Source organism: Hevea brasiliensis, chromosome 6, assembly GCF_030052815.1.
Source record: "Hevea brasiliensis isolate MT/VB/25A 57/8 chromosome 6, ASM3005281v1, whole genome shotgun sequence".
NCBI classification, from domain to species: domain Eukaryota; kingdom Viridiplantae; phylum Streptophyta; class Magnoliopsida; order Malpighiales; family Euphorbiaceae; genus Hevea; species Hevea brasiliensis.
The window spans coordinates 104,040,032-104,066,981 of record NC_079498.1 but is presented as its reverse complement, the minus strand read 5'-3'; the positions used below and the strand labels follow the sequence as shown (position 1 = coordinate 104,066,981).

The 26,950-nt window shown below is 31.8% G+C and overlaps 2 protein-coding genes and 1 non-coding gene across 6 annotated transcripts in view; 2 read left to right on the top strand and 1 right to left on the bottom strand.

The window, feature by feature from the left end:
• LOC110650881 (leucine-rich repeat receptor protein kinase EMS1) overlaps window positions 1-26,950 on the top strand; it is a 112,783-nt gene that overhangs the window by 1,673 nt on the left and 84,160 nt on the right. The gene's annotated exons all lie outside the window — the stretch shown is intronic.
• On the top strand, window positions 3,949-12,002 carry LOC131180890 (ubiquitin receptor RAD23d-like). Its single transcript, XM_058148976.1, has 4 exons — window positions 3,949-4,185; window positions 10,887-11,042; window positions 11,177-11,246; window positions 11,360-12,002. Exons 2-4 carry the CDS (start codon window positions 10,971-10,973, stop codon window positions 11,671-11,673), a joined length of 456 nt encoding a protein of 151 aa, XP_058004959.1. The 5' UTR covers window positions 3,949-4,185; window positions 10,887-10,970; the 3' UTR covers window positions 11,674-12,002.
• On the bottom strand, window positions 15,798-15,904 carry LOC131181169 (small nucleolar RNA R71). Its single transcript, XR_009149797.1, has one exon. It is a non-coding gene; the product is annotated as a small nucleolar RNA R71 (small nucleolar RNA).

Sequence of the window (26,950 nt, the reverse complement as noted above, 5' to 3'; positions counted from 1 at the left end):
TAAGTATTTAAAATTTTAAACAGTTACGTGTTTAGTTAAATGCTTATAAGTGACTAATAAATAGTTAATGTATTAGCTAAAAAATAGCTTATAATTATATTTATTATTAAAATGACTAAGAAGAATATAAATGAGATTTATGATAAAAATTTAAAAATTAAATGAGAATAATATAGTAAAATACTTGATCAAACTAACTTATAAGAGTATGACTTATGAGCACTAAAATGAAAAGTTGGGTCCCCTAAACTTATTTTTTTTTAGCTTGTAAGTTCAACTTATAAATCCAAAAATTATTATAGATAAACATGTCAACTTATGTTTAGAGCTTATAAGCTGGTTTATCCGGCTTATAATCTATCACACCTTACCCCTCTGTAAGGCATAAAATGATCCCGTAGAATACCTAATGAATTACTGACTCCGTCTACTGATAGCCCATTAAATACACTACAAGGGATTTTAAAATAATTTTCTTACTTTTTGAAAGTGGTGAGCTTTTATAGCAGGTATTAAAAACATTTACTTGAAGTTTTAAGACTAGTTAAAATTTTTGTCCATTTTTATTTTTCTGCAAATTTTAGAAAAATTTCTGCAGAGTGCCAACTGTATTTGAGAAAAATAAAAATTTTACCTGTAGAAAACACTTCCAAATATATCACTTCAATCAATCTCAACCACCATTACAACTCAAGTCAACACAAATTAGCTCAACTCCCATAATTCAAAGCAAAATTTCACAACTAAAGAATTTCAATTCAAATATTTCTGAAAATAGAGATAATTAGTTTCATACATATTGCATTAAAGAAAAATTAATTTACATTTATCAGTCCAAAATTTACATCAAAAAATCCAAAATAATATTATTACAAAATCTGTACAACTGCTTATGACCAATTTACAAATGTACATACAGTTAATTACATCAAAATAAATATGTACAATTAGGGTATAAGATTATACCCGACAAAAGGTCCAGAAGTAGCTCTTAAATCCTTAGTAGCTCACTCCACTGCTGTACTAGTCTCTTTATCTGCGACAGCAATGAAAAGCTATCGCTGAGTACAATGACTCAGTGGTGCACAACATAACCAAAATACAATTTTATGTGTAAATAAAATCACATTTATTCAATTATGATACTGAAAAGGAAAAATAGATACAAAACACAATTTATACTTTTAGTCAAACCTTCTCATTTCAGTCACAAATTTGCAATAAAGATAAATCATAATTTATTCATCAAAACAAATTGTCAAAGAGAATTTACAGAAAAATTTTATGTTGTACACAAACTTTGTGCGAGTCACCTCTAGGCCTTGACTCGATGTCTCGGGTTCTTTTTCAGTATTCTTTTCAACTGAAACACACAATTTTATAGTGTTTTAGTATCATAATGTATCATAAATTCAACAATAATTTCACAATTACTTATTTCTAACCCTAAGATGCTTAAATTCACGTTCTTAAAAATTTGCAGTTCAGGGTTACTATTTATGGCACTATTCAAGTCAAAATATTGACTTTCTTATACTTAATAGACATGGGAATTTCAATTACACCCACATACCACATTTTAGGGGCCTAACTTGTTGGTTTTGATTATTTTTTCAAATTCAAGTCTCCTAAGCACAATTTCAAATTTTCAATTTTGATGACCTATTTTACACTGTTCCATTGGTCATGTTGCAGTAAAAATTTGACAAAGTGTTCTTCATAAAAGTTATTTCTTATTGTCTTATCTTTAATTCTCTTTCTGAATCACTCCATTTAGAGTTTTGTAGCCCATGTTATGGCTATTTGAACATGGCTGGCCGGGTTGGTCTAACCCAGATTTCTGGGCACCTACTTTGGTTTTGGCAGTTTTGGATCTCTAACTTTGGGTGGCGAAATGACTTAGTTATGGGTAGAATTTGGGTTGGCGTTCTCCATAAAAGTTGTAGTGCTCTGTCATACCTTTCCAATGCCATAAAAATTAGGTCATTTGGACCTGTATAGCCCAAGTTATGGCCAAATGAATAAACACTGTTCATTTGGTCATTTTGATACAGTGGCAGTGCACTACACCTGGGTTTGACCTAATTGTTCACTATGTTAATGTCATTTTCTGGGCATGGTTCCCGAATGAAAAATGTGCCATTATGTGTCTAATTTCATTCCAAATTGGCCTCACACTAATTGAGTTGGTAAATTTTCAGTTTTAGTCCGTGAAAAAGACCTAGGTCAAGCTGCCAGAATAGTGACCCTAACCAATACGAATTGCAATTGGTTTCTACCAATTCAAACATACCACAAATGGTCCCAATTGACCATTTCTCACTTCAATTAAGGTCATTTGCACCAATTGAACATTTCCTTAATTTTTCCCAAATTTTCAAGAGGGTTAAGAATCCTAATTACACAATTTTGAAATCTAATGCAATTAAAGTCATTATTCAACATCTACCCATATATTTCAACTCAATTATGCTTTTTAATTCATCAAAATCATGCAATCTCTACTCCCTTAAGGGCTGGCAGAAATTCACAATTGGTCCTCCATATTTGATTTGTTTTATTTTATACAATTCTAACTTAAGGGAAGTGCCTAAGTATGATCATGAGAAAGAGTGAAAGAATTCTTACTAACCTCTTGTAGCTTTTCAAATCTTCATTTTCCTACTTCCCTTTTTAAATTCTTACTTAACCAATCTTCTTACCAAGATTAAATTTCAAGTTTTAATTAGGAGAACTAAGGGTTTTAGGGCTAGTTTAGGGGGTTGCTCAAGCTCAAGATTGAGCTTTAATGGAGTTTGGGAGTGAGAGAGGAAAGAGATGAGAGAGATAAGAGAGGTGTGTGGGATGGCCAAGAAAGAAGACAACTTTTTAAATTTCTTTTTTTTATTAATAATTATCTCATTTTTTTTCTAATTTTAATAATTTGACTTTATTGAATCATCCATGACATCATAATTCCTATATATATATATATATATATATATTTTTTTTTTCTTTTCTTTTCTTTCCATAACCTCTTCAATTTAAATTCATCTTTCATAATTTTAATTTCTCACATTTTATTGGACATTTAGGTCATGAGTCACCTCTAAGGGTGAATTGACTAAATTGCCCCTCACCGATCTGATCCAGTTTGCAAGTTATTCGATATTTCTTCCGGATCCCTGATCTAATTATTTGACCTGCTTAACAATTCTTTTATGTGATTTTCTCTTTTCCACTATGTTCGCAATAGTCCTAAGGACCGCAGCGTCACATTTTTCAGTTCAAAATTCGAGTTACGGTGGCCTTCGCAGTCACTTCCTAGGAAGGTTACCCATCATTTTGACTCCCAGCTCATTTAATCTTTTATGTTCTGTTTTTCTTATTTATACTTAACTATCTGGTAATTACTAATTATTTGCGTTTAAGGCTTATCTAGGTGTCTTAACTGTGGTTCTAATCCCCTTAATTGTCCAGACCGGCACCAGTCACCGGAACAGTAAAATATACCAGGTTATGCAAATAGGGGTGTTACATAATCAAGATAAACACTTTCTTAAGATACAAAAACTCCCTATTAAAATAAATTTTTTCAACTAACCAAACGCAAAATGAGACAAACTCATTTGGTGAAAATAAAATAAAAATTCACAACTTGCATTGATAATTCATTACTGAACTTAATAGTATTTCATATTTAATTAGAAATTAAAAATTTATGAATTCAATTAAACATTTAATATAAGTACAAAGTCTTTGAATTACAAATCTATTTGTGAGGAGTATATAGAGATTTTTTCAAAACAAAATAAGGTAATAGAATGTAAAATATTAAAACATTTATAACTCGTTAATTTAGTAAAGCCACTAGCTATGATGCACAGAAATCGCACAGGGTGGAGTTTCCTCATGTTGGAAATGTTTCTAGCTTGGAAATGTGAGGATATGCCAGCAAGACATTTTTGGGCGATTTTTGCAAATATGGAGAATCAGAAATGTGTTTCCTCTCTAGAAATGCATGTCTTTAATTAAAAAAGAAAAAGAATTAAGTTAGCTATATGTCATGCGCTGCATCAAAGAAGAGAAGAAGAAGAAGAAGAGGAGGAGGAGAAGTAGAGCACTTACCTACTATTGGCAACTGACGATGGCGAGGTGATTGATGGCGATGAGGGCAACGACAGCAGTGAGGCAACAGGACCATAGGTGAGTAGATCTACCTTCTTTTACCTTCCTACTTCCCAAAGTTCCCAACTTCCCATCCCATCCCATCCCTATGAGAGGCAAAGCATTCCCTTGGTTCACAATATCGCTTTTGCACAAAGCATTTCAAGAAGTTGTTGTTGGTAAAATTTGAGTTTTTATATTAGTTAATGGTTTTGAATTTGTGTTCAATTGGTTGTTATATATTGGTTTAATGGGCTTGGTGTTTTAATTTTGATTTTGATAATAATATATATAATTTGTTTAATTTAAATTATAAAATTATGCTATAGTTTATTTTTTTATGAATATGAAACTTAAATATATATATATTCTTAAATTTTTTATATTTACGCTTTTTCTCACGTTTCTATTTTCTATATTTTTTAAAATGTCATTTTTTTGTATATGTTTTCGCATTTTCCTATGTCTGCATTTTCATTTCCGTGCTACATAGGCCACAGTCACTTGAATTTCTTGCCAATCTATGGCCCATACTTTACTCTCTTCATCTCTTCCACTTGCAATTAATCAATTCAATTCCTAGTAGAATTAGAGTCTAGGAATGCCCTGATCATGTTCACTTTGCAATCATATCCCTAACGTTCATTTTCACTTATTTAACTATGGTTAAGACTGTTATTTTTTATGTGCCTTGAATTTTAAATAAGTCTTCATGGACCCGAATTGTAATCTGATTTGAAAGTTTTGCGTTGTAACTCGATTGGAATAAAAAGAGAGGTATGCGGTGGTAACAGAGGGTAATATTCTGCCCTTTGTGTAGAGTTGTGAGATATTTAAAAAACACACTGGGTCAGGATTTGAGAGTTTTGAGTGATTGTATCTTGCTTCTTTCAGTATAGTGGAACTTTTTCTCTTATCTTGCTCATAGACGTAGACCTTATGATCGAACTATGTAAATTATGTGTTATTCTTTTTTTCTTTCTTATACTATGTGTGCCTGCTATAATAAAGATAAGCCTATTTTAACTATGAGACCCAATTAAAGATATTATATAGAAAGAGGAAGTTTATAGAGTTAGTCCATAAAGGATCTATATATCTCGATTAAAGAGATTGCATGTAGTTTTAGGTTTGCTATTTTGGTTTTTAATAAGAAATTGCATAAATGGAGGTAAAAGCAGTAGCTAAAAAAGCTAAAGAATGTGGATTAGTTTCACCTATATTGCTGGGGAAGAAGCTGCTTGGCTAGCTGTATGGGGAGACCTTGTCGAAAATTGCAACGTATGGGTTATGCAAAAGATCTTGCAGCACAGATCCAAGATTCTCGTTCAATGCGGCTATGTGGGGCATGATTTCAATTAATGATCCTCGCTACTACTTCGATGAGCCTCATGCTTCATGGGATGGTTATTTGATTGGATGAACATTCATGAGAATGACCACTATGGTTCCTATTAGGGGTGGGCACTAATCGATTTTAGACAAAAAATCAAACCGAACAGATTTAATTCAGTTTTTTCGTTTAGTTATTTAATTAATCAGTGTAATTTCAATTTGTAATTTTAGAAAAAAATTAGTTTTTAGTTCAGTTCGGTTAATTCAGTGGAAAAATTGAATTAATTGAACCGAACTGATTTTTCTCCCTTACTTATGCTACACCGTTTTACTCCTTGTATAAATAGCAAATCCCTAGCTATTTAAAGGAAGTCTTCTGCTGGTTGCTTCCCAAATCATAAGACACGATTTCTTTCCCAAGCCTAGCTAACCATTTTCCTCCTCCCTTGTCCTCTTTGTCTCCTCCTCCTCCTCCTCCTTCTTTCTTGTGATTGCCCTCCCTCCTTGTTCTTATTATCACTATTTCCCCCCCAAACTCCTCCTTATTCTTCTTGTGCCGATGAAATCCTAGCTATTTAATCTCTCAATTTAGATCCTGCTCATCCCCTCTTCAAAACCTCTCATCCCTCAATTCAGTTCTTGCTCACACATTAGCTCCCCTTTTGTAAATCTGGATGAAACACAAATAGCCCTCATCACCTTGCTTGCGTTGTTGAATGTCCAAGATTCCACTTCCAAGTCATGTTCAAGATTCATCGCCTCACCTGGTTTCAAGTTTCAACAGTTAAAGTGGTTTCAATATTTTTTATATGTATTTGAGTATTTTTTATAGATTTGTGATGCGTGAATCCACAAGTATACGGGTCGTATCAAGTAATAAAGTGATAAGTCAAGTATCATTCCCACGAGAATTTATCGTTTAAGTACCAAACTATGAATGAAGCGATTATTTGGGCTAATGATCAATGAAAGTAAGATGTAAACGTAAATGAACTAGGTAAAATCGATAAATCTAAACAAAATAGATAAAGAGCAAGCAAATAAATTCTAAATCTAGATGCGATTGAACTAAATTATTAACATGTAATTAAAATTAAATGCTAATTAATAGTAAAATGATTTCAGAGTTGGGGGTTCATGCATAAATTAATTAGGATTTGTCTTAGTTATTTCAATTTTAAGGGAAAATAGAGTTTGAAGGTGATTGATTCTAAATTCCTTTGATATCTTTTTCAAGCAAACCAAAGTGTATTTTAAGAAAACTAAACCTACTTTCTTATGATATTTGATTAACTTAAAACCCATTAAGTTTTGTAACCAATCAATAAATCCTCTTAAAACCCTAGTTTATTTTTAAATCTAGGTGATTTTAAGTTTCGATCCTTGATTATCTATCAATGATCTTCACATTTCTGTCCTTCAATCAAAGATTAACACAATACCCAATGGGTACCAATATTAGGCAAGTAAATTAAGCACACAAGGAAAGAATCAAAACTCATATTTGTATAAAATATAAAAATAACCAGTCCAAATCCATAAATTAATCTAAAACATGTTTCTCAACTCTGAAATCCAAAGATTCTACTCACTCATGTTGGTATTTACAAGAGAAATTGATGGAAAAGTAAAGAAAAATATGGTAAGGGGACTAAGAATAGAAAAACTTAGGTAGAAGAACCCAAAACTCTGAGTCCTAGAGCTTCTAGAAATGGCAGCAGCAACTCCTTTTCTTCAAAATTGATGGCGTCCTCCTTCCTTCTATTTTTATGATCTTCTTTCCTTTCTTTCTTATTGTTACTTCTTGTGGCAAAAACTAGAAAATGACGCTTTTATATGATCTCAAAAGTTGCCTTAAAAATGGATAAGAGCCAAGGAGTGGATAGAAAATAAGGTGTAAAAATATTCGGGTCAGCAAAGCCGTTCACGTTCTGAACACTCTGCTTAGGGTACTGCTTACCCTAAGCAACATCTTCAGTAATTTTCGGCCTTTACATGTACTGTCTGCTTAAGATTAAGCAGACTCTCAGCAAATCTTGACTAGTTTGGGATAAAATGAGTTTTGCTGCTCATGTTTGGCTTTCAACTTGACCTGAGTTGCACTTTAAGCACTGTCGTTTACCCTAAGCAGGATATCAAGCAAAACCCTAAACAAATCTCGGCAAGTTTGTGGATGAAAACTTGAATGTGTTGGATTTAAGTTGTGCTTGACTTGCAGCTTGCCTTAAGCTTAAGGTTAAGCAATATGATATACCCTGAGCAAAATCTCAAGCAAATTTTGGCCAACTTAATCTTACAAGGTTTGATTTCTTCAACTTTTCTCCATGCTTAAGGGGCTCTAAATTTCTTCAAATCACTTCCTAATGTACTCATTGACCTTCAATTTGCCATAAAAACCTATTAAAAATAATAAAATTACAAAAACCAAATATAAAGTAACTAAAGTTAACAAATAAGTTAAAACAAAGCTAAAAACATAAAATGTACTTAAATATAAGGGCAAAATGGATGCAAAACTATCCTAAAATACCTATATGAAATGAGTGCATCAATTTGCAAATTAATGTATTTTGTGTAATGTGTTTGATTTAGTTTTTTAGTTAATTAACATAACTGTTATTTGACTTAATCTTTTAATTTTTCTCTTTATTTGGCTATTTGTGATGTGTTGATGATGTTTGATTTAGTTTTTGAGTTAATTAACATAATTGATATTTGTTTTAATCTATTAATTTTTCTTTCTATTTGGCTATTTTGTGTTTTGTTGATGATTTGGAGAAATTCTATTGTGGATTCTTTAGGAGTTTACTCTATAATCATGGAAAGGAGAACGTGCTCAGGAACCGATCCAACCGAACCAAATAGAACCAATTTTTTCAGTTTGGTTTGGTTCTGTTTTATTCTTAATTTGGTTCAGTTTACAAAAAAAAAAAAAAAAAAAAAAAAAAAAAAAACTGATCTTTGGTTTTTCAGTTTTTGTGATTCAGTTCGGTTTGGAATCGAATCAACCAATTGCACACCCCTAGTTTCTATGGTTGAGGATGTTCCTGTTAATGGATGGGTCAATTTCACAAAAGTAGAGACAAAAAATGAGCCAGAACATCGAACCATGAACGAAAAAAGGCATGAGAGAAAAGCATATTGGCTAGTGATTGTGAGGCTGCAATTCTTGATTGGAGGGGACACCAAAGGTCTTTGCCCTTCCATCCCTTGGTTCGATAGAGTGGGAGGGTAGAGCTTTTGGTTTTTTCATATTGTCAAAGAGTTGAACAATAAAAATAGCTGGCAAGTACCTAATCGAACTGAACGGGTCATGTAAGAACAAGGTTCAAATCTACCAACATACAAAGGAGGAGGAGGTTGACACGGAAGAAGGGTGGGCGTGTGGTGGAGAATAAATTTTTTGAAAATTTTTGCCTAAATTTGATATATTATATGAACTTATAATAGACATGGTAGGACCTATAAATTAAGTACATATTTATATCCTGGGTTCATGATTGGCTAAAAGAGTGTGTTGGTTTACTTGTAAGTTGGTCAAACTTATAAGTAAAAAAGTTATAAGTTACTCATATTTTTTCTTGGGTTGTTGTCGGTCTAGGGAGGGAAGCAATCGGGCAGTGTGAAGTCATTTTTTGGTTGATATCAAGATGTTGTCATGATGTTGATTTAGAGATTGCTGCTAAGGAAGTTTTTCATGATTTAAATTGTAATGGGTCTAATCTCACAGAGTTTGGTCAAGTTATTGAGGAATGTCAATTTCTTTTGAGACAAATTCAGAATCTGTCTCTTAGGTGGGTTCAAGGATAAGTTAATAGGGTTGCTTATTCTCTTGCTAGGGTGGCTCTATTTTATGCTAGTCCTAAGGTCTGGGAGGAGTCTTTGAGCTTTTGAGCTCTTTAGTTTCTGTTCTTGTATCTGATGTTTTCTGGGTTTTTTTGCTTAGCATTTTTTTTTATCTTAAATTGAGTGTAGTGGGATGGCCTACTAGCTTGGGTTTAGTTTGGATCTTCTATTCTAAGTTTTTCCTAGATTTAATAAAAATTATTATTATTTTAAAAAAAGTTAAAGTAAATTAATGTTTGGTTTGATTTGGCTTATAAGTTAAAAATTTACTTAAAATCAGTCATAAGTTATAAGTGAGTAATCTATTACTTATGACTTATTTATTTATTTATTTTAAAACTACTCTTTGACAAAGTTAAAAACTATACTATCCTAATAATTTTTTAAAGCATCAACAATATCCTTATTTTAACGACTACAACATTCAATTACATATTTTTTTTTATCATTTTAACAAATAAAGTTATTTTTAAACATCTGTTAACCAAATAATTAACTACTCATTTAAAAATTAACTTATAACTTAAAAAATACATTTTAAGTTAAAAGTTAAAAGTCAAACCAAACTCCCTCTTAGTTTAGGTAAATTTTTTCCTAAATTTCTAATCAAAAGGTGCTTTTTACTAGAAATTCATTGGCTTGCTGTCCATATATCCATGTTACCGATGCTTTGGTTGATCAATACTTGGCGCGGGGTGAAGAGTTTAAGATCTTGAACACTATGAGAGTTTTGGGAACACCCAAGAAAAAGTTGTGGGACAAATAGACTCCTTGGCGAGGGAGATGGTATCAATTGTGAAAAGTTTTTCTAGAGCAAAGGTGTGAATTAATGTAGTTTTAGTGACAGTAAAATGGCAAGGATGTAATAATTGTGAGTTTGTAGCAGCAGGAAGAGGAGGATGAGGCGAAGGAAGAGCATGAATTGTGATTGCTAATTCAAGAGAGAAGAGGGGGAGAGGAGAGACCATTGCGAAAGCATAAGAAAGAAGACGACTTTTGGGCTCACAAATGGATTATTTTAACATCCGTTTGCTCACGTGCCAGGCACGTGTAATTTTGGATTGATTTAAACTACAATTTTAAGTTGAAGGTTTATTGAAGGCAAAATTTTAATTGAAGAGCTTGATTGATTACACATTTTTTTTCAAGGGCCAATTTAAATATTGAGCACAACCTTAGGGGTTCAAATGGGCCTTGGGCCGTGAATATATTTATAGAAGAATTCAGTGAATTTATGTAACTAAAATTTTCATTGACTTGTTAAATTATTAAAATCAATTGAATTAAAATAATTAAATTGATGATGTGATGGAAAATCGTAAAAACAATATCTTAATTTCAGAATTACAATAGACATATAGACGTATTTAATTGTTTTACTTTAGTTCTACCTGGTTAACAAAACTTTAAATGCTAGACTTTTGATCAATTATTGTAGCAGCTAATTCTTGAGATTAGCATACATTTAGAAATATCATGGAAAATTGAACATTAATTTTAATGAAAAAAATATATATAATGAATACCTTCAATTCTTTTTATTGGTATATATCTTGCAGGCAAGAACTCGAATTCTTCAAGGTTTGAAGGATGAAAATGAGGGATTTGTTGATTCCAATTTGCAAAACTATAATGAACGTGAAATGAAACGAATGATTTATTGTGCTGGAGCTTGTGTATATAATTATTCAGAATTTCGTCCACCAATGAAAAAGGTAAAAATCCTGGATATATCATGTTATCAATTGACACATCGTCCTATACTTTATTTAATATTAATTCTGTTAAAGTATCAAAATTTGAGAGATTACCGATATAGTTGGCTCATAAATATTGCTATGCCATGAAGGTACTTCAAACTCTTGAAGGAGATATAACTTTACCGAATTTACGGGATGAAAAGATTGACAACAAAAAAGGTCCATTAATGGCATTGATGATATACTTTTCAAAATGTTAATTCATTTTCCTTTCATCATATAGTCTTATGTTACAGTACTTCTCTAATCTACCCGTCTGTTTCTTGATCTAGATCCTTTTCCAATGGGCGTTTCCGAAACAAGTTCAAGTGCTGCAGGTGCTGGACCTTTTGATGTTTTACGGAACAGTCCAGAGTTCCAAGCATTTAAAGATATGGTGCAGGCTAATCCACATCTATTGCAGCCTATGCTTCAAGAGTGGGAGAAAGAAAATCCTCCTCTATGGAGACTTATTCAGGAGAATCGGGCTGAATTTCTTCGCCTCGTCAATGAACCTTCTGAAGGGCGGCATCTTATACCTTACTACCAGGTTATACGTCCTGATAGCGGGAACGCCCGCCGTGATAATTTCTTCCCGGATTTCTAAAGAATTAATAAAAATTTTTGCTTAAAAAAAAAAGAACCTGTTGAAGGTGGAGAAGGGAACATCTTGGAGCTGCTGCAACCACCAATGCCGCAGACAGTAACAGTTACACCTGAGGAACGTGAAGCAATAGAACGTCTTGAAACGATGCGTTTTGATTGGACGGCTGTATTAGAAGCGTTCTTTTTTCCTGTAACAAGAATGAGAAGCTGGCTGTCAACTACCTTCTAGAGCATATGAATGAGTTTGAGGATCAATTGATTTTTATATTTTTATTGGAAATACTCTCAATCTTTCTGCAAGATACCAGGAAATTATTATTTTTATTTTTCGTTTTTTTTTTCTTTTCATTTCTGTATTCTCTGCAACTTCATTTCATAACTAAAAGTTTGGAATGCGGAGTTCTATAATTTGTAACGTTTCTAGACCAGGCTAAATGATACAATCAAGTTGACAAAAAAAGTCACAATTAAATTAAAGATTTTTAAATAATAAACCAATTTAAGCAACGAAATTAATGATTTTTTAAATAATAATTAATTCCTATTTTATATTTTAGCCAATCTGTTAGAATTATGACCATTTCCTAATTTGAGTCAGAATTCCTATTTTGGTGTTATTCCTAAGTTGAGTGGGACTCCTAATCAAATTAGAATTGAGAGAATTAACATCATAAATAGGAGAATGGTAGAAAGATTATTAAGGCTTTGCCTATAGATGCGGCTTTGCCTATGGAGAGCGACTTTACCTATAGAGAGGGATTGTCACCCAATATAGAGAGGGGCTTTGCCAATTACTGAGGATTTAGCATCGCCCATTGATGAGGGGCACTTGTCCATTGCAGTGGAGAAAAGTTTTCGGTTTAAGGTGGAGAAATGACATAAAATTTAAAAGGAAGAGATTCTTATCCATTGGTGAGAGGACTTTTGCTTATATAGTTAAAGACACCCTTTGTATTGTAGTAGTAAATATATTGATTTATATCTAGAGGAGAATAGACTAATTAATGTATTTTCTATAAGCAGTTATGTAGTATGGATTCTCTTGGGTATAATTGGGTTGATGGATAGTATAGTTTTGAGTTTGTAATGATTATTTATTTGATGATAGTGGAAGATGATATGCCATGAATGTAACCCTTTGTTGAGAGGATAAACTATGTAAATATTGATATTTTATATGTTTATTTTATTTCTTTACAGTTTACATACTTTGTGGCGCACAACAAATGGGTATCAGAGCCTGGGGATGATCTTAGTGAGTATAATTGAAAGCGGAGCTAATGCGATATATAGAAAGTCACACATGCAATAATAGTGATGGTGGAGAGTTGAAATTCAAGTGAAACTCTTAATGCAAAATCAAGAAAATTAATGACGTGAAGATTTTCTTATGAAAAAATAAGTAAGTTACACCCAAGATGAAGATTGAAAAGATTGATGATTTGAAGGCTTCAAGCTTAAGCATGAGGAATTGATTATTTGATGACACCCATGAATTCTAGGTGTGCAATGATTGATGGATTTTGAGTCAAGGTATAGATTTAGAATTATGACCCAAAATCTTAGTTGATTTAGAAGACCATTTTCCTAATTTGAGTCCTATATAGAGTAAAACTCTTATTTTAGTATTATTCCTAAATTGAGTAGGATTTCTAATCAAATTAAGATTGAGGTAATTAACACTATAAATAAAAGAATAGTTAAAAGGTTATTAAGGCTTCGCCCATAGGGAGTGGCTTTGCCTATGGAAAGTGACTTTGTCCATAGAGAGAGGTTGTCACCTAATATAGATGATGCATGCATTTTAGATCATCATTTAGGAGTAATTTTTGCACATAATTTACCCTTATTCATAGCTATTATTTTAGATATTAGTATATATTTAGTCAATTTTACAATTTTCACATTTCTTAGTTTAATTTTTGGAATTTATTTGCTTTGTAGGTTAAATCTGGAGAAATTTGATGAATTTTGATCAGAGTAGCCATTTGGAGGAGATTAAAGTCGAATTGCAAAAAATTTTGAAGTTGAGTTAAAAATGGCCGAGAGCGACACAACCTGCAGCACAACCGAATTAGCTTATGTCGCAGGTTGTGTCGATCGTCAGATATTCACGCCGAGAGCGACACAACCCGCGACACAACTGACTCTGCTTATGTCGTTTTTACTGGAAAATTTTTGACGTGGCATTTTCGTTACTCCAGCTTTTTACCTCACTTTCTCTGGATCCTTCCCCCTTTTACCCATTCTAGAACAGTCCCTTAGCCTATATAAAGCCTCATTTTATCATTATCTTGAGATAGAGAGCAAGGAAGGCATTTTTGGCAAGATTAGAAAGAGAGAAGGGAGCACTTTCTGCATTTCTTTTTCCAAAGAATGCAGATCACGTTTTGCACTTTTGTGCAAAGAATCTGCACAATTTTGCTGGGTTTTTCTACCCCTTTTAGCTTACATTTCCATTATTTCTTCATTTCTTCATTTGGGTTTGTCTTTAAACAATGATTTGTGAGTAGTTTATTGAGATTCTAGAGATGGGTTTGTAAATATTGATTTGTTTTGTGGTTTTGAACTGATTTAGCCATTTAAATGAAGATTGTTATATTTTGATTTATTGCTTGTGTGCTTATTTCCTTGCTTGATGAATGGGCCCTCATTAAGTTAAGTTTTAATCCTTAATAGATGGACTGAAAAGTGAATATTGGGGATGGATAATCTTGCAATAAACTTTATTTTCTTGGTGTTAGAAATAAGCTAAGAAGATTAAGGGGAACTTTCCAAAAATCAATTAGAGCTTTAAATGGGTTTTTGTTAGGTTTGAAATACCGTGAAAACAGGATTTGATTTAATGAAAACCAATTTTGAGATGCTTGAAAAAGGTTTCAAAAATTTAAGAATTGATTTCCCTCAAAATTGCAATTCTCATGTGTTTGGCTAAATTAGGTATAAACCACATGCAAACAATATTGAAAATCCAATCTCTAGAATCAATTTAATTTTCATTGAATTTAGATTTAAATCCTCCAAATCTCATAAATAGCAATTTCAATTTAAATCCAATATCTAGAATTACTTTATTTTTTTTTAGATTTAATTCTTCTTAATTTCATAAATAGAAATTTCAAATTAATTTTTGGTAATCTAGTCTAATTAATTTTAGTTAATTGTTTGATTTAGCATTAATTCCTTAAATACCAATTTTAATTCCAAATTTCATTTTACATCTTTAATTTTTGTCTTAATTTTAATTTTTAGATTTTATTTTTAATATCTTTTAATTTTTGTCATTCTAATTAGCTTATACTTTTATTTCCAATTTAAGCACAATTCCCTGTGGGATCGATATCATTTTTTAAAACTATACTATCGTGACCGTGCACTTGCGGACACGCTACTAAGTTTTGGCGCCATGTTGGGAATTGTTTGTTTTTAAGTTGGATTTTAATTGTTTTAAGCTAATTAGAATTTTTATTTTCTTTTATTTTCACTATTGTTCCTTGTGTTTTTCAGGTACTTTTCTTGTTTATGAGACGATCGAAAAGCACAAGTGACACCGAATTGTTGTTCAACCCAGAAATTGAAAAATTCTGTCGAGCTAACAAAAAGGAATACAAGAGAAGAAAAGAAGCAGAAAAAGAAGAACAACAAATATTTGAGCAAGAGGAGACAATAGAAAATATGGAGAGTCAAAATAGAGCTATTGGAGGAGATAATGGAGGAAACGAGCAAAACGGGCAAAATGCTGTTGTTAATCAAAATGATCCTCAAAGAAGATCCATGTTAGACTATGCTTTTCCTAGATGTACTGATGTGAGAGATAACAGACCTATTATTGGAGCTAATCAATTTGAATTAAAAACTGGTCTTATTCAAATGGTTCAGAATTCACAATTTGGAGGTAGCCCACTTGAAAATCCTCATTCTCATTTGAAGAAATTTTTGATGATATGTGGCACACAAAGACAACCTGGAGTTTCTGATGAAGTTATTCGGCTCACTTTATTTCCATTCTCTCTTCGGGATTCAGCATTGGAGTGGTATGACTCACTGCCACAAGCTATTATAGCTACTTGGGAGCAGCTATCTCAAGCTTTTCTATCTCAATTTTTCCCACCTGGGAAAACTACTCATTTGAGGAATTTGATGGTAGCTTTTAAACCAAGAGATGATGAAACTTTGTATGAATCTTGGATGAGATTTAAGGAGCTTGAAAGGCAATGTCCTCATCATGAAATACCCAAATGGATGATTGTTCAGAATTTCTACACCAGAGTTACTCCAGCCATAAGAAACACAATTGATTCACAAGCAGGAGGAGATTTCATGAGAATGACAAGTGAAGAATGCTATGATCTATTAGAGAAGATTGCTCATAATACCCATTTATGGGGAAATCCTAGAGCACTTGAGCCAAAGAAAGCTGGGATCTATGAACTTGACTCAGTTAACTACATGAATGCAAGATTTGATCAGTTGACTCAGCTTCTTAGTGATTTTTGCACAAAGGCAACAACCTCAACTCCTACAACTATGCAACAAGTTGCCTTCACAGATGGAACTCAAAGTTGTGGAGTTGATTACTCTTCTTATGGTGATGATTATTTGCAGGAGCAAGCTGCTTATGCAGGAGGTTATCAACAAAAACCTATGGGAAATTCTTACTCTAATGTGAACAACTCAACATGGAGACCACAAGCAACTTTTGCTCAACAAGGCCAAAGCTCAAATTATGCTCATAACCAGCAGTTTATGCAGCAGAACAAGCCTCAATTTCAGCCTCAATTTCAGCCCACAAGGCAGCCACCACCTGGATATCAAGCAAGAGCACAACAATCCCTTCCATCCCATGAACCGAAGCCATCTTTGGAGAACATGATGGAGAAATTTTTTGCTGAACAAAGCAAGATGAATAGCAAATTGGAGGAAGAAATGCAACACATGAGACAAACCATGGATCAATTACAAGTCCACAACCGCATGTTGGAGACTCAATTGGCGCAACAAGCAAGCTCATCAGGAAGCAATTCCTATGGGAAACTACCTAGCCAACCACAAAACCCTCATGAACAATGTAAGTTGGTGACCTTGAGAAGTGGTAAAAAAGTTGGTCAAGAGAGTGAAAACAAGAGAGAAGAAAAAGAGAGCACAAAAGAAGAAAATTCAGTTGAGAGCAAGAAAAATGAAAAAGAAGAAGAAAGCAAAAGTGAGCAAGATGAGGGAGAGAAACCATACATCCCACCTGAACCTTACAAACCCACCCTTCCCTACCCTTAAAGATTCATCAAGCACAAGCTAGACAAACAATTTGGCAAATTCCTTGAAGTGCTAAAGAAGTTGTATATAAATGTGCCATTCATCGAGGCACTATCCCAAATGCCAAGTTATGCCAAGTTTTGAAGGAGATTCTTTCCAACAAGAGAAGGCTAGAAGATTATGACACCATCAACTTGGGAGAGCAATGCAAAGGCTATAATTCAAGAAGTTACCTCCCAAACTTAAAGATCCGGGTGTGTTTTCCATTCCTTGTCATATTTGTGATAATTGTGTGGCAAATGCTTTATGTGACCTTGGAGCTAGCGTCAGCCTAATGCCTCTTTCAATATATGAGAAGTTGAATATGGGAGAGTTGAAGCCCACAAACATGTATCTTTCATTGGCTGACCGTTCAATTAAGTATCCAGAAGGCATTCTTGAAAATGTGCCTATCAAGGTTGGGAAATTCTACATTGGTGGATTTTGTCATTTTAGATTATGAAGAAGACAAAAAATTTCCTATCGTATTGGGAAGACCCTTTTTTGCTACAGCTGGTGCATTAATTGATGTAAAGGGTGAGCAATTGACACTTAGAGTGGGAGATGATCAAATGATATTCAACATCAATCCAGCCATGAAAAGGAAACATGAAGAAGTTGAGTCTTGTTTGCGGGTAGACATTATTGATGAGATTGTTCAAGAGCATTTCAGAAAAAGCTACCCACAAGACCCACTTGAAAATTGCTTAGTCCATGGTGGGAGCATTGATGATGATAATCACAACATAGCTGCTTTTGCACAACACTTGGAAAGCTCTCCACCACATCCTGAAGCCACAATTTTTCAACTTGAAGGAGTGCAAAATTTGGAGATCAAACCACCATCATTAAAGGTAGAGGATGCCCCAAAGGTAGATCTTAAACCTCTTCCTTCCAACCTCAGGTATGCTTTTCTTGGACCCAATGAAACATATCCTGTTATAATTAATGCATGTTTGACTGATATTGAGATTGACAAATTGTTGAGAGTTTTGAGAGAATATAGAAGAGTTTTGGGTTATGCAATTGATGATATAAAGGGAATTAGTCCAACAGTTTGTATGCATAGGATTTTCCTTGAGCCAAATAGTAAACCTTCCATTGAACACCAAAGAAGATTGAATCCTACAATGAAGGATGTTGTGAAAAAGGAAATCCTAAAATTACTAGTCACTGGAATTATTTACCCTATTTCCGATAAAGGAGTGGGTTAGTCCTGTGCATGTTGTACCAAAGAAAGGTGGGGTGACAGTTGTTAAAAATGAGAATAATGAATTGATACCCACTAGAATCATATACAGTTGGAGAATGTGCATAGACTATAGGAAGTTGAACAATGCCACAAGAAAAGACCATTTTCCCCTTCCTTTTATGGATCAAATGTTAGAGAGATTAGCCAAGCATTCATTCTTTTGTTACTTAGATGGATATTCTGGTTTCTTTCAAATTCCAATACATCCTGATGACCAAGAAAAAACTACCTTTACCTGTCCCTATGGCACCTTTGCCTATCGAAGGATGCCATTCGGATTGTGTAATGCGCCTGGCACATTTCAAAGGTGCATGATGGCCATTTTTTCTGATTTTATTGAAGAAATTATGGAGGTCTTCATGGATGACTTTTCAGTTTATGGTACTAATTTTGATTCATGCTTGACTAATTTGTCTAAAATTTTGCAGAGATGTGCTGATAATGATCTGGTGTTGAATTTGGAGAAATGCCACTTTATGGTCCAAGAGGGAATCGCTTTAGGCATTTAATCTCAAATAGGGAATTGAAGTGGATAGAGCTAAAATAGAAATTATTGAAAAATGCCCTCCAACCACACAAAGGAGTGAGGAGTTTTCTTGGACATGCTGGTTTTACTGGCGATTTATTCAGGATTTTTCTAAACTTGCTAAACCCTTAACAAATCTTTTGAATCATGATGTTAAATTTGATTTTAATCAAGATTGTATGGTTGCTTTTTGCAGGTTGAAGACGGCCTTAACAACAGCTCCTATCATGCAACCCCCAGATTGGACTTTGCCATTTGAAATCATGTGTGATGCAAGCGAGTTTGTCGTTGAGCCGCCTTGGCCAAATAAAAGATAGAAAACCTTATGCCATTTACTATGCAAGCGAACCCTTGATGAAGCTCAAGTTAATTATGCCACAACTGAAAAGGAGTTCCTTGCGGTAGTATTTGCACTCAATAAATTTCGTTCTTATTTGGTCAACTCAAAGGTAATTGTTTTCACTGATCATGCAGCAATAAAGTATTTAATGAGCAAGAAAGAAGCTAAATCTAGGTTGATTAGATGGATATTGTTACTTCAAGAATTTGATTTGGAAATAAGAGATAAAAAGGGTGTTGAGAATGTGGTGGCTGATCACCTTTCTAGGATAAAAACTGAAAATGGAGATGATGAAATTGTGCCAATTGATGAATTTTTCATGAATGAGCAGTTGTATGTGTTGAATTCTGCACTTCCATGGTTTGCTGATATTGTGAATTTCTTGTCTTGTGGTGTCTTGCCACCTGATTTATCTTGGCAGCAAAAGAAAAGATTCTTGCATGATGTTAAATTTTATTCTTGGGAAGAACCTCTTTTGTTTAGGAGATGCAATGATGGAATAATTAGGAGATGTATACCAGAGGAAGAAATACATGATGTTATTTACCATTGTCATTCCTCTGAATATGGTGGTCATTTTAGTGTCTCAAAAACTGTTGAAAAAGTCTTGACATCAGGTTTCTATTGGCCTAATATGTTTAAACATGTGAGAGACTTTGTAAGCAGGTGTGATAGGTGTCAAAGAGTAGGCAACATTTCCAAGAGAGATGAGATGCCCCAACAGTCCATATTAGAAGTTGAATTATTTGATGTGTGGGGAATTGATTTCATGGGGCCATTTCCATCTTCTTATGGAAATAAATATATCTTGGTAGGGGTGGACTATGTATCTAAATGGGTAGAAGCTATTGCTACACCTACCAATGATGCAAAAGTTGTGGTGAAATTTCTGAAAAAATTTGGTTTGACCAGGTTTGGTGCCCCACGTGCCATAATTAGTGATGGTGGTAGCCATTTTTGCAACCACCAATTTGAAAAATTGATGAGAAAATATGGGGTAAAGCATAGGATTGCCACACCATATCACCTCAAACAAATGGCCAAGTAGAAATCACAAATAGAGAAATCAAGCAAATCTTGGAGAAAATCAATAAGTCCAGAAAGATTGGTCCCTTAAATTAGATGACACTCTTTGGGCATATAGAACAGCATTTAAAACCCCATAGGAACTACACCTTATAGGTTAGTTTTGGGAAATCATGCCGCTTGCCCGTAGAGTTAGAACACAAAGCTTATTGGGCCATTAGAGCAATCAATTTTGATTTACAAGTCTGGACACGTAAGACTTTTGCAACTTGATGAATTAGAAGAATTGAGACTTGATGCTTATGAAAATGCTAGGATCTATAAAGAAAGAACTAAAAAATGGCATGATAAGCATATCAAGAAAAAGGACTTTAAAGAAGGAGATTTGGTTCTCTTATTCAATTCAAGGTTCAAATTTTTTCCAGGAAAATTAAAATCAAGGTGGTCAGGTCCATTCAGAATTGTGAAAGTTTTACCTCATGGTGCTGTGGAAAATTTTGGTGAAAAATCTGGTAATTTCAAGGTAAATGGACAAAGGTTGAGGCACTATTCAGTTGGTGAGCCAATTGAGAAGATAGCAACTTGCTATCTCTCTCATTCTCCATAAAATCTTGAGTGAGTATGGTCAAGCTAAAGACCTAAACTTAGCATTTTTGTGCATAACTCATAATTTTTCATTGATTCTTTATTTCTTTCATATATATATATTTGTTTTAAGTTTTTCTATACTCCTTATTCAGAGTTTAACATTGTTCTAATTTCCTTGTGCAGATGGGATGCAATTCATTGCAAGCAAATGAGCATAAAAAAAAAAATTGTTTTTGTGTTAGCTCCCCATGCTAAAAAAAAAAAAAAAACATTTCATGTCTTTAATTTCGTTACTTAATTAATTAATATTTTGAACTTATTTAGTTAATATTTTGCTTGTGTTGTTTTTTCTTTACTTGAACCATTTACTTATTCAGTTTTTTTTAGTTCCTTATAAAATACATTTTTCTTTTATATCTTTAGTACATTGCTCACTTGCTTTGATTTACTATTTCGGATTTACACTTGATGGCTATATTTTTGAGCTTAACTTCCCTATTCCAAATTTTTTAGTGTAATTGATTTAATGGATTCCATTGCACTGTTTCTTTTGCAATGAGTGCAGCAGCTGTCCAAATTTTATCTAATTAAATTGGCTGCACTTCAATGAGGTAATAATTCTCATCTCACTTGTGTCATCAACACACAAGTTGTGCTCTCGCTTATGCAACATGGTAATAATTCTTTATGCACATATAGCCCAATTATCCCATTCCTTGTAATCTTTTAACATTGAGGACAATGTTCATTCTGAGTATGGGGGAGAAGGTAAATTTTTTGCAAAAATTACTTTTTCTTTTGCATATAGTGACATACTCATTCATTACTTCATACTTGTACATATTCACATATATACACTGCATATAGCTTCATATATACTTAGTACTTAGTTGCATATAGATTCATTATACATTTATACACTCATGCATTTTATTCATTCATTTCAAATTTTTGGATTTTTAAACCAGTCTTTGAATTCCATAAGCCACTTATTCAAGCAATCCAACTTGCCTTTAGATGGTTAGTGGAATGAAAGTTCCAGCTGGGTACAAAGTCTTAAGCATTATTCTTTCTCTTACTTAATAGCTGAAAATTAATACATTCATCTAGGTATACAGATTCTGATTAATTATTTTGAGTTTTGAGTGTCTGGATAAGCCTTTAAGGAAGAAAATGGTCCTTGTCGTCTCACCATTCCTAGAACAAGCATCTTAGATCTTTCAAAGCGAAATTTTTAACTTGCATTTGATAAGAATATGATTTAGGCATTCCTTCATATTTTAAACCTCACATTTAGCCTTAACCTACCTTAATCTCATTTTAACCCTTGCAAACCCCCTTGAACCTTAATTCCCTAATTTCTTTGGAACCCAAATCTTTTACCTAGCCATTAAACCTAAACACTACCACCTATTTATGAGAATAATATTTTAGCAATTAAGTGCATAAAAAAATATATAAAAAAAATTAAAAAAAAAAAAAAAAAACTTGGAGGATTGAAACATCTTGAAAAGTGCTAGAGTAATTGTCAAAAGTTGAAAAGGTCACCAAAATATCCCAAAGGTAATTTTGGGTGTGACATGAAATAGGGACACATACAAAATCAAAATAAAATAAAATAAAATAAGCATAAAAAAAAAAAAATAGTCCCTTTGTATAATCATTGTGATAGCACTTGAGATTCATTGTGAATTTCTTTCCTCTTGATATAAAAAAAAAAAAAAAAGAGAGAAAAAAAAAAATGGATGCACTTTGAGTTTCATGATTAATATTATTCTCATATTTTGTTTACCTTATTCCCTTTCTTTGTTAACCACAATCTTACCCTATTAGACCCCATTACAACCCTTAAAAAGACCTAATGATTCTTTAAAAGATGCTTGTTACATTAGTAGAGTTAGATCTTTTATGCTTGCATATGGGTTTGGCAATATAATCTTCCATACATTACTCACCATCCATTTGAGACATATTGGCTATCTATTTCATTTAGGTTTGTTTTGGCACAATTGACTCTTGTAGTTGGTTGGTATTTGTTGCTTGGGTTGATTGGTTAATTCTTAGCTATTCTGTAATAGTTGAGAGTGCTTGCTTCATTCTTTGTGCTTTTGCTGGTGGGAATTTGGAATGTTGGTGGCTAGAGGTAAGTTGGTAGTTTGGATTAGTGAATTTTGTGTTTTCAAAGACTGATTCTATTCCCTTCCAAATGAGTTTTAATGAAATTTTGCTTGAGGACAAGCAAGAGTTTGAGTATGGGGGAATTTGATGCATGCATTTTAGATCATCATTTAGGAGTAATTTTTGCACATAATTTACCCTTATTCATAGCTATTATTTTAGATATTAGTATATATTTAGTCAATTTTACAATTTTCACATTTCTTAGTTTAATTTTTGGAATTTATTTGCTTTGTAGGTTAAATCTGGAGAAATTTGATGAATTTTGATCAGAGTAGCCATTTGGAGGAGATTAAAGTCGAATTGCAAAAAAATTTTGAAGTTGAGTTAAAAATGGCCGAGAGCGACACAACCTGCAGCACAACCGAATTAGCTTATGTCGCAGGTTGTGTCGATCGTCAGATATTCACGCCGAGAGCGACACAACCCGCGACACAACTGACTTAGCTTATGTCGCTTTTATCGGAAAATTTTTGACGTGGCATTTTCATTACTAGCCTTTTTACCTCACTTTCTCCGGATCCTTCCCTTTACCCATTCTAGAACAGTCCCTTAGCCTATATAAAGCCTCATTTTATCATTATCTTGAGATAGAGAGCAAGGAAGGCATTTTTGGCAAGATTAGAAAGAGAGAAGGAGCACTTTCTGCATTTCTTTTCCAAAGAAATGCAGATCACGTTTTGCACTTTTGTGCAAAGAATCAGCAAATTTGCTGGGTTTTTCTACCCCTTTAGCTTACATTTCCATTATTTCTTCATTTCTTCATTTGGGTTTGTCTTTAAACAATGATTTGTGAGTAGTTTATTGAGATTCTAGAGATGGGTTTGTAAATATTGATTTGTTTTGTGGTTTTGAACTGATTTAGCCATTTAAATGAAGATTGTTATATTTTGATTTATTGCTTGTGTGCTTATTTCCTTGCTTGATGAATGGGCCCTCATTAAGTTAAGTTTTAATCCTTAATAGATGGACTGAAAAGTGAATATTGGGGATGGATAATCTTGCAATAAACTTTATTTTCTTGGTGTTAGAAATAAGCTAAGAAGATTAAGGGGAACTTTCCAAAAATCAATTAGAGCTTTAAATGGGTTTTTGTTAGGCTTGAAATACCGTGAAAACCGGGTTTGATTTAATGAAAACCAATTTTGAGATGCTTGAAAAAGGTTTCAAAAATTTAAGAATTGATTTCTCAAAATTGCAATTATCATGTGTTTGGCTATATTAGGCATAAACCACATGCAAACAATATTGAAAATCCAATCTCTAGAATCAATTTAATTTTCATTGAATTTAGATTTAAATCCTCCAAATCTCATAAATAGCAATTTCAATTTAAATCCAATATCTAGAATTACTTTATTTTTTTTTAGATTTAATTCTTCTTAATTTCATAAATAGAAATTTCAAATTAATTTTTGGTAATCTAATCTAATTAATTTTAGTTAATTGTTTGATTTAGCATTAATTCCTTAAATACCAATTTTAATTCCAAATTTCATTTTACATCTTTAATTTTTGTCTTAATTTTAATTTTTAGATTTTATTTTTAATATCTTTTAATTTTTGTCATTCTAATTAGCTTATACTTTTATTTCCAATTTAAGCACAATTCCCTGTGGGATCGATATCATTTTTTTAAAACTATACTACTGTGACCCGTGCACTTGCGGACACACAGTTACCAATAGAGAGAAGCTTTACCAATTGCTGAGAATTTGGCTTTGCCTATTGATGAAGGGCACTTGCTCATTATAGTAGAGAGAGGCTTCAGCCTTTAATTGAGAAAGGATATAGAATTCAAGAGGAAGGGATTCTTATTCATTAGTGAAATAGCTCTTACCCATATAGTTGAAGATACCTTTTATGGTATAATAGTTGTAGTAGTAAATATATTGAATTATATCTAGAGGAGAATAAAAAAACTAACTAATGTATTTACTATGAGCAGGTATGTAGTGTGAGTTTTCTTGGGTTTAATTGGGTTAATAGGTAGCGTAATTTTGAGCTTGTAATAATGATTTATTATTGATAATAGTGGAAGTTGGTATACTTGTGGATGCAACCCTATGTTGAGAGGATAAACCACATAAATATTGATATTTTATATGTTTATTTTGTTTATTTGCAGTTTACACACTTTCAGAGTGTACAACACAATCAAAATAAAGGGCAATTTATAGTTCAAAGCACCAGTTTGTAATTTTAAAGTATAAAAGAAAATTATCAAAATTCGTAATTTCATAAACAATCATGTAAGACTAATTACTGAGAGGAAAAAAAATCAAATAGGTCTCTATACTTTTAGTTGAGGGTTAAATAAACTAAAAATTAAGTTTTGAGCCAAATAAGTCCTCAACTAATAAAATATTATTGTTTAATAATAAAATATTTTTAATTCTAATTTTAGATATTAAAATTATTTATTAGTTTAATTAAAAATAAATTAAAAAAATAAATTGGAGAACATGATGAATAAAAATTATTTTAATATTAAAGTTGTTATTTTTAAATTTTATATTAAAAAATCAGAGAAAATAATATTTTATTTTTTTGGCCAAAAAAATTCTATTTGGGTTTAACCTCCATTTATTTCGCATAAATAAATTATATATGAAAAATATTTTCTATAAAAATATTTTCTATTAGTTGATTGTAATGTTAAATTAATGGTATGTGTTTATGTTATATATGTAAAAGTATTTTCACATTTTAATAAGATTATTAAAATTTAGAAAATGACTTTCTCTTTTGAAAAGAGGAAGTCATTTTTCCATAAAATAGCTTAATTTTTCTTTTGACGTGAAAAAATATTTTTCATTGACACATTTTTTTAAGTATCTCAAATACTAAAAAATATAAAAAATATATTTTTCAGAAAAATAATTTCCGTTAAAAAAAAAGAAGCCTTGATTAGAAAATTTTATTCTTATTTAATTTTAAGCATATTAGGTATTCGACTAAAAATATAAGGTTTATTTTATTTTTTTAATTATTAAATCAATAATATTTAATACGAGACTCTTGCATAAATTTTAATTTATTTATTCTATCTATAATATATATATATATATATATATATATATATATATATATATATATATATATATATATATATATATATATATATAAGTACAAATGAGGGGTAAACATATGAATAAATAGATGTTCTTGATAAAGGTATAAAATCACTACATAAATTTTAAGTTATATTAATATAATTATAAAATTACTACATATGTTCTGAATTTTTATTCTACTCAATTATGCTTGGTGTTGATTTCGAATGTATAATATCTCTTCTCCATATTATTTTGCATTAGAATTAATTTCTTTTCTGGTATTATGTGAATATGAATATGGTACGCCTTCTAGAAATCCTTTGTGCAATTTTGCCTTAGGATCATTTGTGTTGAAGGCTTTGAAGACAATACTGATATTTAATTTTTTTTTAAAAAAAAAGAGTTAGTTTCAAAGAGAATGTAAAATTAGATAAATAAGTTAAAATTTAATAATTAATAATGAAAATTAAGACTAGTCATAATTAATAATGAAAATATTCAGAAGTTATATATATATATATATATATATATATATATATATATATAAAATTAACAGCAATATTAAATAATTATTTTAAAATAAATAATTAATTTTATTTTATTAAAAATAAAATAATCGTAAAATTGGGAAATTATTCAGTTCTTTCAATATATATAATTCATATTTTTAAAAATAATATGCATATCTATAAAAATGAGGTACAATAAATTATTTTTTAATATAATTGAACTATTTTATAATTTTTTTAATTTTTCCATAGCGTCTCCCTTATTAAGGCTTGCAGAGGAGCGGCCCCGATGATATGGGTTAATACGGTGAAACTAACATCTTTGTTATTTCTTCATTTATTAATCTATCATTGCGACATGATAATACAAAAAAAAAAAACAAAAAAAAAAAAATCATTAATTAATGAATTATGACATTCATCATTAATTAATTAATAATAACACTTATTATTGGTTTGTTATTTTTATCTATTACATTAAATTTTCTTTTTATTTAAAATTATTTGTTAT